The 19439-nt window shown below is 50.1% G+C and overlaps 1 protein-coding gene across 1 annotated transcript in view; it reads right to left on the reverse strand.

The window, feature by feature from the left end:
* MROH2A (maestro heat like repeat family member 2A) overlaps nucleotides 1-19439 on the reverse strand; it is a 43035-nt gene that overhangs the window by 12091 nt on the left and 11505 nt on the right. The window contains exons 13-26 of the mRNA XM_044751476.2: nucleotides 19133-19243; nucleotides 17175-17322; nucleotides 16065-16105; nucleotides 15380-15521; nucleotides 15090-15142; nucleotides 14547-14654; nucleotides 9795-9914; nucleotides 9431-9553; nucleotides 8067-8219; nucleotides 6774-6896; nucleotides 5651-5730; nucleotides 3967-4075; nucleotides 3109-3204; nucleotides 958-1062 (exon numbers count right to left, since the gene is read on the reverse strand). Of these exons, the coding sequence (XP_044607411.2) occupies nucleotides 958-1062; nucleotides 3109-3204; nucleotides 3967-4075; nucleotides 5651-5730; nucleotides 6774-6896; nucleotides 8067-8219; nucleotides 9431-9553; nucleotides 9795-9914; nucleotides 14547-14654; nucleotides 15090-15142; nucleotides 15380-15521; nucleotides 16065-16105; nucleotides 17175-17322; nucleotides 19133-19243 (1512 nt within the window). The remainder of the gene's footprint in view (nucleotides 1-957; nucleotides 1063-3108; nucleotides 3205-3966; nucleotides 4076-5650; nucleotides 5731-6773; nucleotides 6897-8066; nucleotides 8220-9430; nucleotides 9554-9794; nucleotides 9915-14546; nucleotides 14655-15089; nucleotides 15143-15379; nucleotides 15522-16064; nucleotides 16106-17174; nucleotides 17323-19132; nucleotides 19244-19439) is intronic.

Below are 19439 nucleotides of genomic sequence, written 5' to 3' on the forward strand. Positions count from 1 at the left end.
CCTGGAGGCGGAGCAGCCAGGACCTGAGCAGTCCTGCCCAGAACACGCCCCTCTGACCACAGGCCCGGGTTCTATGTCCGTGCACCTGTCTGGTTCCTGTAACTGAGCCCTGGGTTCAAATCTGGACTTCCGGGCTCACTGGCTGTGTGATCTGGATGGGATAGTTAGCCTCGACCCTAGTATTCCTCGTCTGTAAATTGGAGATAACAATGGCGCCTCCTCTTTCAGGGAATGTCATGAGATTTGCAACAGAGAATCCAGGCGATGTTCTGGGCAACGTCCGGCCTCAAATGTTACTTAGCACCAGGATTGGCCCCCGCCTTGCTTTGTTGGCCTGTGTCCCCACTGGGGTCCCGCCTGCCCTGTTCTCACCTTGCACCAGCCCTGAGACCCGAGGCCCGTCCCCACATCCCAGCCGCGGGACACCGTCATCCTCCTGCCAACACCGTCCCTGAAGACCAGGCAAAGAGCATGAGGCCAACAGATGTAGGAAGAGAGGGCTTATCGGGCCATGTCAGATGGTTCATCAACAAAAACACCTCATCGCTTTTCTAGATTTCTTGATATGTTTGTGGGACTTTGTAAAATTTGTAATTTTGCAGTGATTTATTTTCTCATTCTGAGTAAATGTTCACTTTCCTAACCAATGTGGGATTCATCACTGTGTATCCTTTTGTTAAAGAGGGCCCTCACCACTGTGTGAGCCTCAGGCCCCACAAAGCCTTGGTCCACGCCAAGCCACGGCCCCATCTTCGCTGTCATCCCCACCCAGAGCCCCAGTGCCAGCTCCTCGCGGGGTCTCCTTTGGCATTCCCAAATGAGGCAGCCTCTTCCCAAGGGACTCTTCAGGGGACACAACTTGATTTCAAAATTCTCCCTCTTCTCGCAGAGAGAGACAGGGGTTTCTCGGTGGATGTCAGAGCGGCGGGCTGGGGGGCTGGGTGCTCCTGCACTCACGCAGACACCGATGCTCTGGACGTAGACCCGCATGAGACAGAGATGGAGGTTCATGGCCTTCTCCCGCTCCCATTCTTTCTCCGACAAGATCCACTTTTCCAGGAGCTATGGGTAGAGCCCAGAACACAGAAGGGAACTTAAAATCCCAAGGCCAGCCCTTTCTTGGGCTGCTATTGCCATCCTCATCTTTCCCCCTCAGGGTCTGACTTTCAATGCTTCTGGGTGGCTCTAGCAACTTCTGGTTTTCTTTCCAGGCACATCTACTAGGGAGATGAGGCTGTGGGCAAGAGAGAGAGTGCCCCCAGCATCCTCACCAAGATGGCGCTCGGCTGATGTGTTTGGCCTTGCTCCAAATGTTTGCCTGCAGGTGAAAGGGCCATGAGCACAGCCCGCTCTGCACTCCAGGGACTGAATGTTCATGCCTCTAATAATGGAGCTTAATAACACACAGAGCAGAAATGGACAGAACTGAAAAGAAAAATAAAGAAATCCACAACGATAGAGATTTCTGTACCTCTTTCTTGGTAACTGATAGAACAGGAAGACAGAAAATCAGGAAAGATACAGAAAACTTGAGAAACACTACCAAGCAGCTTGGCCTAATTGATTATCAGCAACACTCCCCCCAACACAGCAGAATGCTTTCCAAGTGCACACAGAACATTCACCAAGATAGACCACACCTGGGCAACAAAATGAGTCTCGGTCGATTTAAAAGGATTCAGATTAAACAAAGTATGTCCTCAGACTACAATGGAGTTACATTAAGAATCAAAACCAGAAAGATCTCTGGAAAATACTCAAATATTTAGAAATTTCTAGATAACCCATAGATCAAAGAAGAAATCGAAAGAGAAATTAAAATGTATTTTGAACAGAAATAAAATTAGAATACAACATATCGTTATTTGTGGGATGTAGCGGCAAAGAGCAAAGTTGGTAGACTCATACTTTCTGCTCCTGATTTCAAGACTTATTGTAAGGTTACAGGAATCAAGACAGGATGACATTGGTGTAAAGATAAACAAAGACCTCAATGGAGCAGATAAGTGTCCAGAAATAGACGCACACATATATGGCCAATTGATTTTTGACAAAGACACAAAGGTGATTCAATGGAGAAGAGAGAGTCTTTCCAACGAATGGTGACAGATCAAGTCCTATTCGTGTGCAAAAAAATAAAAATAAAATAAATATTTTACTGGATCCATACCTCATACCATTTACAAAACTTAACTCAAAATATATCATAGACTTAATCATAAAACCCAAAACTACGAAATTCTAGAAGGAAAACTAGAAGGAAAATTTTGTGGCCTTAGGTTAGGCAAAGATTTCTTAGATATGACACCAAAGCATGATCCATAAAAGAAAAAAAATGATAAATTAGACTTCATCAAAATTAAAAACTTCTGCTCTTCAAAAGACACTATAAAATTAATGAAAAGACAAGTCATAGACTGGGAGATAATATTGGCAAACCACATATCGGGTAAAGGACTTGTACTCAGAATGCATAAAAACTCTGAAAACTTAAGAAAGCAAACAATCTAATTTTAAAAAAAGAAATCTACAATTACCCTTCAAAAATGCCGAGGCTGTGAAACACACAGACAGGCTAAGCAAAGGTTCCAGATTGAAGGAGATTAAAGAGACAAGACAATTAAATGCAATGCACAAGCCAGATGGATCTTGGGTCTAGGGAAAAATAGCTATAAAGTACATTATTGGGACAATTAGTGAAACTTGGATACAGACCACAGATTAGAATATAGCATTGCATCAACATTAAATTTCCTGATTTTGATCATTGTAGTGCTGTTATAGAAGAGAATATTCTTATTCTTGATGTCTGCAACTAACTCTCCATGATTCAAAAGATTGTGTGTGAGCGTAATGAGAGAAAGAAAAAGAAGAGAGAAAAAGAAAATGTGGCAAAATATTAAGAATTGTGAATCTGGGTGAAGGGTATACAGGAGTTCTTTGCACTATTCGTGCAACTTTTAAGCAAATTTGAAATTTTATCAAAATCAAATTACCAAAACAATTTTTAACACATCCCCCTGTTTCCTACAGAGAATCTGGCACTCAGGCCAGTGTTCTGGGAGGGGTGGCCATCCCTGGCTCCTGGCCCTCCACCAGGAAACTCACGTGCACCATCTCCTGCAGCCCCTTGGGGTCCAGCTGCCTCTGCATGATGCCCTCCATCAGCTGCTCCAGGGCACACAGGGCATTCGCATACAGGGTCTACAGCCAAGAGAGGGGAGTCCCGGGCAGCAATGAGGAGGCGCACACAGCCACCCACCAGGACTCTGTGGGGGTCCACACCGATGGTCTGATAATCACGCCTTTACTTCTGCTCCCACTGAGTTCTTCACAGCTATCTTCCCCTATGACGTACTAGACAGTCTCTTAAGGGGAAGCCATTTTACAAAGGGGGAAACTGAACTCTTAGAGTTCAGTTCTCCTGACTTCTCATCCAGGGTCAGGCCCTTGAGGCAGGGATGGCTACCTGTCCACAAAAGATTTGTCCTCCTTTCCATAAGGAGGGAGACAGCCATCCAGTCAGGGACTACATTTCCCAGCACACCTTGCATGTGGGTGGAGTCTGAGTTCTGGCCAATGGAAGATGGGCAAAGTGACTCATAAATCCTCCATACTCTTTCTCTTCTTCTCCAGCCTGGGTATCCACAGGGACATCAGGAGCCCCACATTAAAGATGGTTGTGCTCCTGAATAACTGTGTGAAGCAGCTCCGTCCCCACCCCCATTGGCCATTGGAGTTTATTTGAGTAAGAAATTAGCTTTCATCTTGTTAAACCATGGAGATTTCAGGGTGTATTTGTTGCGACAGCCATCATTACCTTACACTTACTAACAGAGCCTGCTATACTTTGCCGCTTCTAGCCACTCATAGGTGGTTGAGGAAGGTGGACTCTTGGCACCGCCCCCTGTTAATGTAAACTGCCAAGTTCTGACCCAGAAGATGAGGTGGCCCAGAGGGACCTACCTTAAGGGACTCGTTGTCCTCTCCTGGGGCTTGGAGAGAAATTACAGAATGGATACTGATATCCATCAGCTCACTGTTTTCCTCTGTAGAGTAGAAAGGCCTCAGTTTGCTGGGGAAAGAAGCAGTGACAAGAGGAGTGGTCAGTGGGGAGTCAAGGCCCTGCCACCCCCCTGCCCAGTCTGGAGTGCAGAAGCATGGCACAGAACGGGGAGAGGCCAGCATCCCTGGTCGAGTGGTCAGGCACGCATCCTTCCCCAGGCTGCACCCAGGCAGGAGTGTCCAGTGACTGCGTCTGTGATTGAGGGGGAGAGTCAGGGGTCCAAGGCCACCTCTCCTACTTGCTTCTCCGTGACCACACCATGGACGCTGCCCTCCCAGGCTGGTCCTAGCCCAGGACTTTTCAAAGGGTAATACCTGGACCAGCAGTGTCAGCATCACCTTGATCTTATTAGAAATGCAAATTCTGTGGCCCCGCCTCAGAGCTACTGAATCGTATCCTCTAGGGGTGGGGCCCAGCCATCTGTGTTTTCATAAACCCTCCAGGGTGGTGCCTAACTGCTTAAGGCATGCTAGCTCATGTTCTTTCTATCCCCTTCATCAATAGTTCTCAAGCCCAGTTGCATATTAGAATCACCTGGAGAGCTTTTCGAGGGCCTTGAGGGCCCTATCTGAGCTCCAGGGCTCCTTATTGAAAGTTCTGGGGTGGAGCCAGGGTGTCAATATTGTTAAATTCCCCCGTGGGTTCTATTGTGCCTCCAGAATTGGCAGCCACCATCCCTCTGTAACTTTAAACTCCTGCCCCTTCAAAGGGGTCCTGGATTTCACCCTACCAGGAGCCCTCAAGCTCCTACCCAAATCCCGTTATCTTGTTTAAGCTCTGCTCAAAAGTCAGACGCCAGCTCCTTCGGATGGCCTGTTACAGCAACTGAATCGCGTCTTGCTAGTAGCGCCGTTTCTTTGGTCTTAGATTTTGTTGTCGTTCACCTACAAGCACCCTGCTCTGACCTATGATTCTTTGGGTGTGTGCTCCTCCTATGTCCAAGTGCCTGAAAGGATGGGTGTTTGTGAATTTTATTTAAAATCTGCCTATGTGCTGCCTCGTAAAGCAACAGCTCTGCTATGAGCCTAAATAATGAATCTTCCCCAACAGGAGAAGAAATCCTAGAAACAACCCAGCCACTTCAAATACTAACTTTACAAATACATAACCTCTTCCTCCTCCCCACTGGTGGGTGGCCAGTTCCAGGAAGGTGAGCCTCAGGTACTATATTGCTCTGTGTTAACTGTACCCATGTCATATCAGTAAATAAGTTCATTGACTGGGCCCACCCAACTTGAAGGATACCATCTCCCTGCTATGCTATTCTGTGTCACTCTGTGATTTCTTGTTCAAAACATTCCCCAATGAACCGAAGAATAGTGCACCTGCCTGCCACTCACCTCCCAGTGCAAGGAGAAGAGCCCAACTTGAAACATTGCTGAGAATCATGGAAAAGAACTGGTAGAAGTGGACACCCACCTTCTAGGATGGCCCTTTGCCCCAGGGAGCTGCCACCCAAGACCCCTGCTACAGAGGCAGGGAGGGCAAAGGAGGTACAACCCTCCCAGGGAGCACTGAGGGGTGTCTCAGATGTCACCTCTACCCAGGGAAGGCATCTGGGGCCCAGGCAGGGGCCCAGCTCACCTCAGGTGCAGGAAGGCATCCATCGCCATCGTCCGCACCGGAGAAACCAGGTTGTCGGCTGGTTCTGCCTTCATGATCACCTGCCCGGCATGATGGACAGTGAGCTGCCAGGCCACCCAGTGTCCCGGGCCAGGCAGGAGAGGGGACCTTTGACTCAGTGACTGTGACGGTGGCAGCACTTCCCAGGGTTAGTGCCAGGAAGACCTGACATTGTATGAACACCCCATATGCTTTCCTTCTTTTTAGGATCGCTCGGCCTTTGACATTTTAGGGGACGTGGCAAAATCTGGCGGAAGGAGTGGGGATCTAAATGAGCCCGTGCTTCTTGCTCAAGTCTGCCACTGACTTGCTGTGTGTCCTTGGGCAACCGGCTTCCCTGGCCTGAGCCCTTGTGTGTAATACTAGAACTCAGTGGCCTGTTTCACAGGGTGGGGCCAGGTTGGCATGAAATTACATGCACGTAGCTCCTGGCCCAGTGTGGCGGCCAAAGGAATGTTGGCTTCTTTCTCGGGGCCTCCTGTTCCACCCACAACTCTCTTCCCTGCAGAATTGCCTCCGATGCAGCTGGAGTGGTTTCCAGGGGCCAAGGTATTGTAAGGGAGTGGGGAGGTCTGGGGACGAGGGCCAGTGGCTGTCCCGCAAACTCCATCAGGGCCTGTCGTGGCTTCTTGCCTTTGGGCAGTTGACATTTGCTAGATCTTACCAAAGGTCTGTGCAAATGTAGCTTTAAGTCCTGCCTGCAGCAGCTCCCTACCCTCTAAGCCCCTCCCACGGAGAAACGCTGGGGCTGTAGCTGGCTGACCCGGTGGACCTCTCTCTCCTGGCCCTGAACCAGCCACCTTGGGGGCACCACAGGGCCCAGGAGGGCTGGGGTTCCGGCCCTGGTTTCCAGACTTTTTCGAGGCCATGAAACCCTTTATCAGATGCAAGAATATCACACTCTGAACTCCTACAGTTGGATAAAAGCAGAACTGAGACAGGGAGGGACTCTGGAGGCCTCTGCAGACCCCCTTGTCCCTCAGAGGCCATCAGGAAGTCTGAAAACCTCTGACCAGAGAGAAACCAGTCAGCAGAGTTAGACCCCAAACTGCCCAGGATGGAGGAAGCGCCCCACCCAGCTTACCATTATCATGGCGGTAAGAGTCGTCTTCTGGGCAAATTGAAAGTCCTCCAGGTCTTTGATGTTTTTGATGGCGTTGGTGACCTGCACCACACTCTTCATGAAGGCCATTTTGAGGCAGATGTCCTGTCCCAGACCAAGAAGAGGGAAAGGAAGAGGCACGTTGTGAGTGAGCCCTGAGACTCCGAGCCCCAGCCCTCAGTCCCGGACCCTACAGCCTCCTGAAGGATGCTGCTTCCTCTGCTCCAAAGAAGAGTCAATGTCAAGGGTGCTCTGAGAGACAGGCAGCCTCATTCTGTCCTTCAGCTACCTGACGGAGCATCTGCCCCACGGCAGGGACGCAGGCCAGGTTCCAGACGGTGCTCTAGTGAACTGAGGAAGACGCTGCCTCCCCCCAAGTCCCCCAGATTGTGCCCGAGGTCATCAATGCTGGTCAGTGGGCACCTTCACTGACCAGGGGCACCCAGCCCAGTGTGTTGCCAGAGAGACAGAATAAGTTATTGAGATAAAATTATTTTTGCTTTTATGACATGGATGAACCTTGAGGACACTATGCTGAGTGAAATAAGCCAGACACAAAAGGACAAATACTGTACGATTCCAGTCATATGAAGCACCTGGAGTAGTGAAATGCATAGAGACAGAAAGTAGAGTGGTGGGTGCCAGGGGTGGGGGTGAGAGGGGGAGATGGGGAGTTGGTGTTTAATGGGGACACAGTTCCAGTTTCACAAGATAAAGAGTTCTGGCGATGGATGGTGGTAATGGTTGCACAACAATATGAATGTACGTAATGCCACTGAACTGTGCGCTTAAAAATGGTTATGGTGGCAAATACTATGTTACGTATCCTTTACCACAATTTAAAAAACATTGATTTTGCTTTATTCTCTGTGTTTGTTCCTCCTCACCATTCCAAGAAAGTAGCAAGTCCCTTTGCATCTTTTTGAAGACAACCCCACTTCCTGTCGCTTATGAAAAAACTTGGGACAGGTGTCTGGGGTGGGGGAGAAAGAGAGGCTGGGAAGAGGGGCAGCTCATCCTGTGACTTCTGGGGACCCCAGCTCACCCTGCCCAGCACTCGGGGGAGGGGCCGCCCCCCACCGTCCCCTGGAGCAGAGAGCAGCACAGACTGGGGCAATGGGTTTCCCAAATGCTGGGAGTCAGGTAGGACTCCTGGGTTTGTCCAGGGTGCAGACGGGGGTCCCCAGATAATGATGCAGGGTGATTCTCTGCCAGCCTGTTCAAGGAGGGCATCCCCGGAGCACTGGCTGTGGGTCTGTGGTGGCCGAGGGTTACCTGGCAGCTGCTGGAGTAGTGGTGAATGATCTTAGAGGTGATGGGGTTGTCCACGTGGGTGAGGAGCATCTGGGGGTGGCAGTGCGAGGCCACACAGCTGTACATCACCATGAGGGCGCTCTTCACTGTCTCCCGCCTCCAGGGATGGTCCTTCTGTGGGGCCAACGAGAAAAAAAGACCCACTAGGGGAGGGAGCTCTGCTCATCTTGTCCCTCTGAGAGGGAACAAGGGCCACCCCGGCTGCACATGGATAGTCTCTGGTCACATGACCAAAGGAGCCGTTGAGTCAGCTGAAGGTGCTGGTTTTCTGGGTGCCTGAAATGTTCACTCATTTATTCATTCATTCAGCACATCTTTACTGACCACCTACTACGTCCCAGGCACTGGACGTACGGTGGTGAACAAGTCAGACCAGGGCCAGGACCACCCATTAGCTGTGAGCAGGTGGGTCATGTGGACACATCTAAACAGAGGCTGCCTGTGTGCTCCTTCATACCTTCCCCTGCCAGGCACCCCTTCTGGGCCCGGGGCTCTTGTGACGCTGGGGACACAGAGGGGAACAGACAGCCTCAGTCCTGATCTCCTGGGAGGAGGTGTTGGAGGCCACCAAACCCACCATGGAAGGGGGTCAGGGGTGCCCACACCCTGCCAGGCATTGAGTAGGAATCCAGGTCTCAGTTCCTGCTTTGTGGAGAGGCTGGTGAGGAGCCCGAGACACTCTGGATTCTCTCCATCCAAACTACCAGACACACAGGGCAAGGGTGCAAGGTCAAGGCAAAAGCCTGGGGCATCAGTGACTCCAGATGGTTGCCCACTGGGGGCTCAGCCAGCCTGCGGCAGAGAGAGGCAGCCTCAGAGACGTGCAATCGGGCTTCGCCGTGACTAGCCAACTGCACGTCTATGGACAAGCTTCAGTGTTCTCCTCTATACCACAGTGGGCTTATGGCCCCTCCATTCTAGCACCACTGACCCACTCAGGCGGAGCTCCCAACACGTGGAAAGCACCTGCTGCGCGATACCTGCGCAGCTTCTTGAGATCCGGGGGTCTGGGTGAGGCCTGGAACTCTGCATTCCCAGCCAGCTCCCAGGGGCGCCCCCATCGCTGCTCTGAGGAGCCCACCATGAGGAGCAAGGGGCTGGGACTCCTTTGTAATGTCTGGGTGCTGAAAAGGCCCACCCTAAGTTCTTGAGATCATCCAAGAGCAGAGGCTCTGTTGAGGAGGCCTCCAGATCTCAGTCGCCTTGGCGATGGCAGACACAGAGGGGAGCTTCCTATTGCGACCCAGTAAGAACCTGGATCGGGTGCTGAGGGCACTGTTCTAAGAGGCCCCCGGAGGCCTGACTTGGGGGCGAGGGTGCCTTACTCTCCAAGCGCCAATCTGCCAGGACTGCTCCGACTCCTGGATCCTCTCCTCGAAGTCATGGAGCACGTTCAGTACCGTCTTCATCTGGCCCCGGGCACACAGGCCAAAGCACAGAATCACGCCCTGCAGGAGACCCAGGCAGCCGGGTGAGGGCAGTGGGCAGAGGAGGAGCCCCTCCATACATAGAGACACACACACATGTGCGATTGCATACACACCCACGCACCCATGCACATGCATGCATGCATGCACACACAGGTACAAACACATGCATGCAACACACACATACATGCATGCACATGCCCACATCCCCTGAGAGTCCAGAGGGGTCTGGAGGATAGGAGGGCCTGCGGGGCGCCCTCACCTCCCGGTCGAAGTCGTTGCCGTAGTCCGTCTTGTACAGCAGCTCCAACAGCAGCACCTCCACCTTGCTGGCCTCCAGGCCTGTGGCCAAGGTGAAGCCCAGGGCCCGGTAGAGAAAGCCCTGGAGAGGCAGAGGGACAAAGGGAGATTCAGGCCTCCCTACTCCACCCTCCAGGGGTCGCTGCCATGAGGACATATTCCTCCAGATTACAAAAAATGTACAGACATCTATGTGTTTTGTATATTCTTTAAAATAAATGTTCAGGTTATCCTGGGCGATTGGACTCGGGGTTATTCTTGGTGCTTGGACCATGTTGTAAATAATGGGGGTCAAAAGTCTCTCTTATATAAGTTGAACCAATTTATACTCCCACCAACAAATCTAAGAGCACCTATTGCCTCACCCTCTCTCCGACACGGGACATTATCAGTGAGAGGTGGAACATTCGCCTTTTGATTTCTTTTTTTATTATTTGCCCTTTTGATCATCTTTATACTTATAATCCATCTTTAAATTGCTTATATTCTTTTCCCATCTTCTGTTGGGTTATTTCTCCTATTTTATCTTTTCTTTGTAAGAACTTTGTATGTATATTCAGAAAAATAACAAGAAGAACCACATTATCTCATTTAATCTGCACGACAACTCTGGAAGGTAAATGCGATTATTGTATTTAGAGATGAGAAAGCAAGCAGGATGAGATAGAACCAGGATTTAAAATCAAGCGCAGTCTGGGGCTCATTTCTCAGCAATCGCATATCAGAAGGCTCAGCTAGTGGATCACTCTCGGTGGGGTATTTCCCCAATGTCCCATTTACTTTTTGATTTTATTCACCATGACTTTGTTTTGTCACACAGAAAATTTTTCATATTCATAGAATAGTTTCTTTCTTTTCCTTTGTCTTTCTTGGTTTCTTTTTGTGCATGTGAAGACCGGTTCCATGTTAAGGTTCTAAAAACATTCATCACTATAGTCTTTTAGTTGTCCCACGGTTGAATTTTATTTTGCACGCTTACATCCTTGATCTGTTCTGGGAGAACAAATCCTTCCTGAACGTGCTTCATTTTCAATATGTTCTTAGCTAGTCTCTGACATTCTCTCATTCAGATGGACTTGGAAGTAATCTTGTCAAATTCCATGAAATTGTCAAATTTCCACAAAAGCTCCTTTGGAGAATTTGACTGGGAGTAAATGACATGGCAGACTAATGTGAGAAAAATAGACACCTTTGCAACATTGAGACTTCCTATGCGAGAACAAGAGATATGTCTATTTTATCAGGCTTTCTTTGAGCTTCTCTACCTTTCCTTGTAATTTGGGGCTCCTCACGCTGGTTCCACATATTGCATGTGTTCAGTATTTTATTTGATTATATATTTTACATTGCGTTGCTACTTGGGATAGGATCTTTTTTCAGTCTGTTGTATTTTTGTTTTATTAGTATATAGGAAGATAATGATTTCTGCATATTAATTTTGGGAGAAGACTGGCTCTTTCTACTTGTGTTTATAAGTTTGGAAGCTCCTGGAAGCTAACTTGCTTCCACCTGGAGGATGCCAGTCTGAGTGATGAAGACATTGAGGGTCCTGATTAAGTTCCTTAAGCTGCTGTATCCAGTTGTGCCCTTTAAAGTTATCCGAGCCGTGGGCCGGCTCCGTGGCCGAGTGGTTAAGTTCGCGCACTCCACTGCAGCGGCCCAGGGTTCGGATCTTGGGTGCGGACATGGCACCACCCGTCAGGGCATGTTGAGGCGGCGTCCCACATCCCACAACGGAAGGACATGCAACTAGGATATACAACTGTGTACAGGGGGGGATTGGGGAGATAAAGCAGAAAAAAAAAAGGAAGATTGGCAACAGTTGTTAGCCCAGGTGCCAATCTTTAAGGAAAAAAAAAATTAAAAAAATAAAGTTATCTGAGCCAGTAAAACCCTATGTATTTATTTACTTTCCTTAAGCTAGGTGAGTTATTGTGATACAGCTGAAATACATGTATTTGCTTATTAAATACTGTGTACAACTTTCTTTCAAATGGGCATCTGGCTTTAAACTGACACCTGGTAAGGTCCTTATACCTGTGAATCCAGAGCGTTTAGCTGTAGAAGACATTGGGAAGATAGACTTTGCTATTTGATATTTTACATGTTCACCTGTGAAGGGTATATAGCTGAACAAATGCATTTTTTAGTTGACGTCTGTAAAAACTTTCTTTGAAACATCTTTAAGGAGACATTATTCACATACCTTAAAATTAACTCATTCAAAGTTTACAAATTCAATGGTATGTTCACAGAGTTGTGCAACCATCATCACAATCTAAGTTTAGAACATTTTCATCAGCCCAAAAAGAAACTCCATACCCACTGGCAGTCACTCCACACTCTCCCCAGCCCCTGGCAGCCACTAATCTACTTTCTGTCTCTATGGATCTGCCTATTCTGGACATTTCAGATAAACAGAGTCATATAATACATGGTCCTTTGTGTGCCTTTGCATCTGGCTTCTTTCACTTAGCATAATGTTTTCAAGGGTAATCTTTTTGTACCATGTATCGGTAAATCATTTCTTTTTGTGGCTGAATAATATTCCATTGTATGGACATACCACATTCTGTCCATCCATTCATCCGTTGACGGACATTTGGATTCTTTCCACTTTTTGACTATAGGAATAATATTGCTATGAACATTTATGCACAGGTTTTTGTGTGGACGTACGTTTCTATTTCTGTGTATGTATCTAGGAGTGGGATTGCTGGGTCATTTGGTAATTCTATAGTTAACATTTCAAGGAAATGCCAAACTGTTTTTCAATGCAGATGCACCATTTTGCATTCACACCAGTAATATAGGAGTGTTCAAATTTCTCCACATTCTAACCAACACTTGTTTTTATCTGTCTTTTTGATTATAGCCATCCTTGTGGGTGTGGAATAGTGTCCCGTTGTGGTTTTGATTTGCATTTCCCTAATGGTAATGATCTTGATTATTTTTTCATGTACTTAATCACCATCTGTATATCTTCTTGGAAGAAGTGTCTATTCAGATCCTTTGCCCATTTTTTAACTGGCCTGTTTGTCTTTTTATTATTGAGTAATGAGTTCTTCATATACTCTAGACACAAGTCCCTTCTTAGGGTCTTGATTTGAAAATATTTTCTCTCATTCTGTGGGTTGTTTTTTCATTTTCTTGATGGTACTATTTTCAGTGTAAGAATTTTTAGTGGGATGATGTTTAATTCATCTATTTTTTCTTTCAACATTTGTGCTTTTGGTGTCATAACTAAGAAGGCTTTGCCCAAGCCAAGGTCACAAAGATTTATGCCTATGTTTTCCTCTAAGAGTTTTATAGTTTTAGCTTTTATATTTAGATCTATAAACCATTTTGAGTTAACTTTTGTGTATGGTGTGAGGAAGGGGTCCAACTTCATTCTTTTGCAGGAGGTGGATGTGAAGTTGTCCCAGTGCCATTTGTTAAAAAGACTATTATTTCACCATTGAATTGTCCTGGTGCCTTTGTCAAAAATCAATTGACAGTAGGGCCAGCCCGGTGGTGCAGTGGTTAAGTGCGCACATTCTGCTTCGGTGGCCCGGGGTTCGCTGTTTTGGATCCCAGGGGTGGACATGGCACTGCCTGGCAAGCCATGCTGTGGTAGGCATCCCACATATAAAGTAGAGGAAGACGAGCATGGATGTTAGCTCAGGGCAAGTCTTCCTCAGTAAAAAGAGGAGGATTGGCAACAGTTAGCTCAGGGCTAATCTTCCTCAAAAAAAAAAAAATCAATTGACAGTAAATGTGATGTTTATTTCTGGATTCTCAATTCTATTCTACTGATCAATATATCTATCCTCATACCAGTACCATGCTGTCTTGTTTACTGCAGTTGTGTGTAAGAAGTCTTGAAATTGCAAAGTATGAGTTCTCCAATTTTATTCGTTCTTCACCATAGTTATAAAGGGACCTTTCTGGGCCCCTTGCATTTCCGTATGAATTTTAGGGTCAGCTTATTCATCTTTGCACACACACAAAAAGTGCAGCTAGGATCATGACAGTGGTCGTGTTGAATCTACAGATAAATTTGAGGAGTGTTGCCATCTTAACTATATCATTTTCCAATCCATGAACATGGGATGCTTTCCATTGATTGCGATCTTCTGTGATTTCTTTCGACAATGTTTATAGTTTTGTAAAGACTTTTTTACAGTGAAATATACACATGTGGTCATTGGCCAGTACCTGGATGAGTCAGGTGTAAGAAACTATATCCAGCAATCTGTCAGGTGGGGATGAGGACAGTTGGGAGGCAAGCTCCAAACCCCAGCTTGCCCACTCTCCCTACCCCCCGAGTCCAGGCCTTATCATCTTCACTGCTGGGGTAGAACCCGGTGATCCCTTCATCCTCCTGTGGTTCAGTGTCATCCTCACTCTTTTCACTATTTACCAACACCTGTTCAGATAACTCAGTCCTTGCCTGTTGGACTTGCTATGAGACCACTTCAGGCGGAGAGTGAAGTGGGAAGGATGGGGAAGCTGGTGGCTAGAGGAGAGATCCCCACCTTCAACAAAGCAAGTTCTTAAGGAAAAACAAAACAAAATAAAAAACTGAACATCGCTGGTCTAGACCACCCACTTATCCTCCCAGGTCCCTGTAAAGAGCCATGGGTGCTGCTGGTCTCACACACAGCATGACACCACTCTGCCATCCCTGGAGTCCCCTCATTGTCTGAGCTGCCCTGCCTCTGTGGGGACAAACCTTCTCCAGGGATGGGCTGTCAAAGCTCTCGATCTGGTTGTTCAGCTCTTTGCTCAGGCGAAGGCTCCAGTTGGAACCCCGAGTCTTCTTGAGGGAGTTTCTCAGAAACTGGGGAGGCAGAAGACTTCGGTGGGTGGTGCTCCAGGGGGGATGGGTAACCTTGAGTGGTAACCCCTCCTCTCCAGCCCCCTTCCCCAGTCTCTAGATCTCTTGACCCATAAAGCCCCAATCCAGCGCTAACGTTCTAAGAGCCTGTGGGTCTAGCGAACAGCTCTGGCTTGGGGGCTGGTGGGAGGGTTGTCACCCCTGTGTTGCTCTCCTGGGCACTTGGTTTCCTACAGTGGAAGGCCCTCTGTTGTCCCCAGCTGATAGATACCTATAGCTGTGGACATGCTTGGTACTCCCCAAGACTTCTCTGACAGAAGCAGAACGTGTCCTTTAGGGGCTCCTAAACTCCCCACGTGCCAGCCCCATCAAACGCCCCTCCACCCATCCATCCCTTTCTCCCCGTCCCGGCCTCAGCAAGCTGGATCACCTCTTTACCTGAATTAGCTTGTCCTCCCAGGTCTTCTGATTCCAAGTAAACTCAGTGTGTTCTGCAGAAGGAAGGGCCACACATGCTACTTTCTTCTGCTGCTCTCTTCTGGGTCAGTCTTCTTGGCCGGGCCTGCGAGACCCTCCATGGATGGGCCCACCACATGCTGCATTTCCCTCCCCACCTTCCCAAGGACCAAAACAGGCTAAGTCGGTCCACCTCGAGCCACGGCTCCTGTTGTTCAGGCCACGTGATTAGTACCCCAACATGTACACTCACAGGGGGGTTGGCACCTCACCTTCCAGGTACTTGACCAGCAGCGGGATCTCCTGCTCCCATGCGTCAGCCATGGAGGGTGCGATGCTCTGGCTCAGGGTTCTCAGGAGGTTGAGCATGGCTATCCCACGGCCCTCCCCCTTGTAGGGGGATGACATCAGTACCTGGAGGACACCCAGACTCTAGTGGGGCCCTACATCAGGCTGGACAGCCCCGGGCACCTTGCTACCCGACTTGGGACCTCGTCGCCTACACTTGTAAAGGGGTGAGTCGGACAAGGTGGGCTGTTTTCAAACAGAGCTCTGAGGATCTCCAGGGCCAGAGAGCATTCCCCATAAAGGATGCCGCAGGGAGGAAAGGAGATGAGAGGCAAGACCATGGGCTCCCTCCACATCCGGGGCTTCCTCGAAGCATGGATTAGCATCCAGGGTCAACACAAGGAAAAGGACACATAGGTGCAGGACTGAGTCCATCCCCAGGGGCATGGAGGCCATTGGCGGTAACCTGGGGATGCTTTGAGGATGCTCAAAGGCCAAGCAGAGGAATCTCGGAGCAGGTCCTCACCAGACAGGGACCTGGAAAGCTCTGTCCTGAAAGCATCCAGCTCCCCTCTCCCTCTGGGAGCTCTGGGAATTAGGAGCTCAAGGGAGAGGCACGCAGGACACAGCCTCAGCCAGGCCAGGGAACAACCCAGGTAAGCCACTCACCAGGAGACGGGCCAGCAGCCTCTGTGGAGCAGGCAGGTCCACTGAGGAAGAAGGACATGCGACCCTCACTGAAGGACCTGGCTTGTACCAGGAAGCACCCCCAGTGCCCCCGAGGGGTGCTTTACCCTGGAAGGTGCACCTGACACCATCCCACTGCCCCCAGAATGGAGAATGGGTCAGCACAAGGCATTTTCTATAAAGAACATCATTTGGATTGGCTTATCCCAGGAAGAAGGGAGAATTGTGCTATGGGCTGGGGCTTAGAAGATGCTCTTTTCAGGACACGCCTACTTTGTAGTGGACACCAGGACCTGCCATAGGAGTATTTGTCTCCTACTGTGAACCTTGGCCTCTGTTGATCCAACACTCATTAGACACACACCTCCCCATCCCATCCCTACCCCCGCAGGCTTTGGGAGGCAATGAGCTCATGAGAAGAAAACTCATGAGAAGCAACTCACATTAGGCCAATGGGCAAAGGAGCCAGGCCCACTGAGCAGCTGAAGGTAGAGTGGCTCAGGAGAGGACTCAGCCCCAGAGTGGGGGGTAGGGGCATGAGCAAGACCTTGGGGGGTGGCCCAGCTGGTTGCTCAGAGCAGGCTCAGCCTTTTGCCATCCCTGGATCCTAAGGGGCTCCCAAATCACGTCCATCGCCAGCCACTCATCCAGGAAAGCCCCGGGCCCAGAAGAACAGCCCCTTGGAACAGCAGCGTCACCCCATCTGTAGGTGGGCCTAGTCACTTTTTTGAGAGTCTGATGTTCACCGTGCTCAAGCCGAGGGGGACCGCGGTGGGGTGGTGTACAGAGGACTCCAACGGGACCTTCCTCCAGCTGGCTCACAGAGGCCCTGATTGGTCACATCCCAAGAGAGGCCAAGCCAGGAGCTCCACAGGCTGCGGTCTGGGTCAGGGTGTGAGCTCAGGGGTGGGGACACGAGGAGCGAGCTGCCAGAGGAAGTTCGCACAATTGTGACACCTCCTCAGACCTGGCAAGGGTGGGCCTTCGGCCCAGCTATTTGGCCTCTGGGACGCTTCCTGGAGAAGGGAAACATTCCGACACGGAGCGGCCTACCCGCCCAACCCCATCAGGCGGCGCGGGGGTGCTGCCCACCGTGCCTGCTCTTGCCGGCCGCGTCGGCCTCCGCATCCTTGCTGTGGAGCTGGCGCTCCGCCAGGTTCACGAGGCTGATGCAGATGGGGGTCAAGGCCTCTGTGTAGTCGGTCTCCACGATGTAGCACAGGAGCCTCACCCAAAACTCCTGGTGAGGGGAGGGCGGGCAGGATCAGCTGGGGCGTCCCGCGGCCATGCAAGGAGATGGGTGTCGGCTCCCCCCTCGCTTCTCCAGAATGGAGCTCCAAGCCCACGACAGCCTCGGCCCTGACTGGCTCTGCTGCCAACCCCGGTCTTTGTCAGGGCTAAGTGGTACCCTCCCCGCTATGGCCGAGGGAGTCAGCCAGTCCTGGGTGCCCAACCGCCATCCCTGCTGGCCTTGCACCAAGCCCACGCCCATCACATCCTCTTTGACCAGCGCCCTCCCTCTGGCCCCAAACCCTGTAGAGGTAGGTGCACCCTGGGCGGATGACCCAGCAAGCTTGCCAATTGTGAGGGTCGATTTTAGGTGTCCTCCTGGCTGGGTGAGAGGACCCAGTTATTCGATCAAACACTACTGTTAGGTGTGGCTGTGAAGCCACTTCGTGGACGTGATGGAAGTCCATAATCCGCTAAGGAGCTTATCCCTGATAATGTGGGTGGACTTCACCCAATCAGTTCAAGGGCCTTGAGAGCAAAGAGGAAGAAGATGACTTTGCCTCAGGATGGCAGCACCAGCTCCTACCTGAGCTTCCAGCCTGCCCTACAAATGTCAGACTCGCCAGCCCCCACCGCTGCGTAAGCCCCTTCCTTGAAATAAATGGACTATACATATCCCCTGCTGGCTCTGTATCTCTGGAGAGCACTGACCGATGCACATTCTTGGGGCAGTGTCTCTAGCCCTCCATCACCACCCTGCCATCCCCCTCTCTCCTTGAATGGTCACTGAACACCCCCAGTTAATCCTGGTCCCCCTCAGCCTCCCCACACTGCCCTAGGAGTTTGCGGTGAGATCTTTGTGCCATCAACTAACAAGAGCAGTCTCTTGGGCCGTTCCAGCCACCAGGACTAGCATCGCCGGCTCCTGGGTCCCTCCAGGGAGGCAGCATGGTGAACTGGAATGAGCGTTTTAATCCTGGCTCTACTGGTTTACCAGCTTGGAAGCCTGGATGAATTAATGAGTCCCTCTGTGGCTCAGTTTCCCTATCTACAAAAACAGGGTAATAATCAGAGACCCTACCTCGTGGGGTTGTTGGGGTAATTGGGTGAGATTCTACACCTGGCACACCTAGTCCAGGGCCTGCTGTGTGTTGGTGCTCAACGGCTTGTAGCTGTTGTGACCATTCTTGCTATTCCTGTAATTAGGATAAGCTGACGCTGGACAGGGAGCTTCGAGCCAGTGGCTTCACTTAATGGACAATGATTCCCTCTTCGTGCTCTCGTGGTAAATTTTTCCTATCTTATTGTTATGTCACGTTGTATTGCAACTAAATGTTGACACACTGGTTTCCCCTAAAGTCCGTGAACTCCTTGGGGTCATGCCGAGCCCTCCCAGTGTGTGCCTTCATCTTTCACATAGTAGGGACTCATGGAATGTTTGTGGAATTAAGCCACTAAAATCATTTCTTTAGAGACACACACGCACACATGCTCCTGGACTGAAGGGGCTTTAAGGTAACGGATACCTTCCAGGCAGTAAGTCAATTGATATGTTTTGAGGCCTACTGCGTGCCAGGCACTGCCCTAGCATCTGGAGGCCCTGAGTTCCCATCAAGGACCTGGCTCTGGAACTGGATCTTGAAGGACAAGAGCTCAGGCAATTGGGACATCAAGGCCCCCAGGCCGCCCAGGCTGGGGGAATGGGGGCAGCAACAATGCAGAATTCTGGGCATGCACCTTTCCCCCGAGCATGGTGCTGCACAGACATGTACCACCAGCTCCAGCGTGCGGGCCAGTGCATGGGGGGTGGGCTCACTCACGTTGGTCATCCCACTGACGGAGGACGTTATGATCCTCACAGTGTCCATGGTGACTTTGTGGACCATCTTCTCCTCCAGGTCCCTCTGATAAAAGCTTTCCCGGTGGTTTGTCTGGAAGACAGACCCAAGGGGTCCCTGTTTGTGGGCTGGCAGGGGCTTGCTGTGGTCCTGGGCGCAGTCTCCTCACCCCTACGAGCTCGATGCCCAGACGTGGGGTCTCCGGGCTGCTCAGAGCTCTGCGTGGCTCTCTGTATTCTCTCTCCTGCGTGTGGCTACACGTCCTTACCTGCAGCTCACTGTGTGTCTG

Source organism: Equus asinus, chromosome 19 (assembly GCF_041296235.1).
Source record: "Equus asinus isolate D_3611 breed Donkey chromosome 19, EquAss-T2T_v2, whole genome shotgun sequence".
NCBI lineage: Eukaryota > Metazoa > Chordata > Mammalia > Perissodactyla > Equidae > Equus > Equus asinus.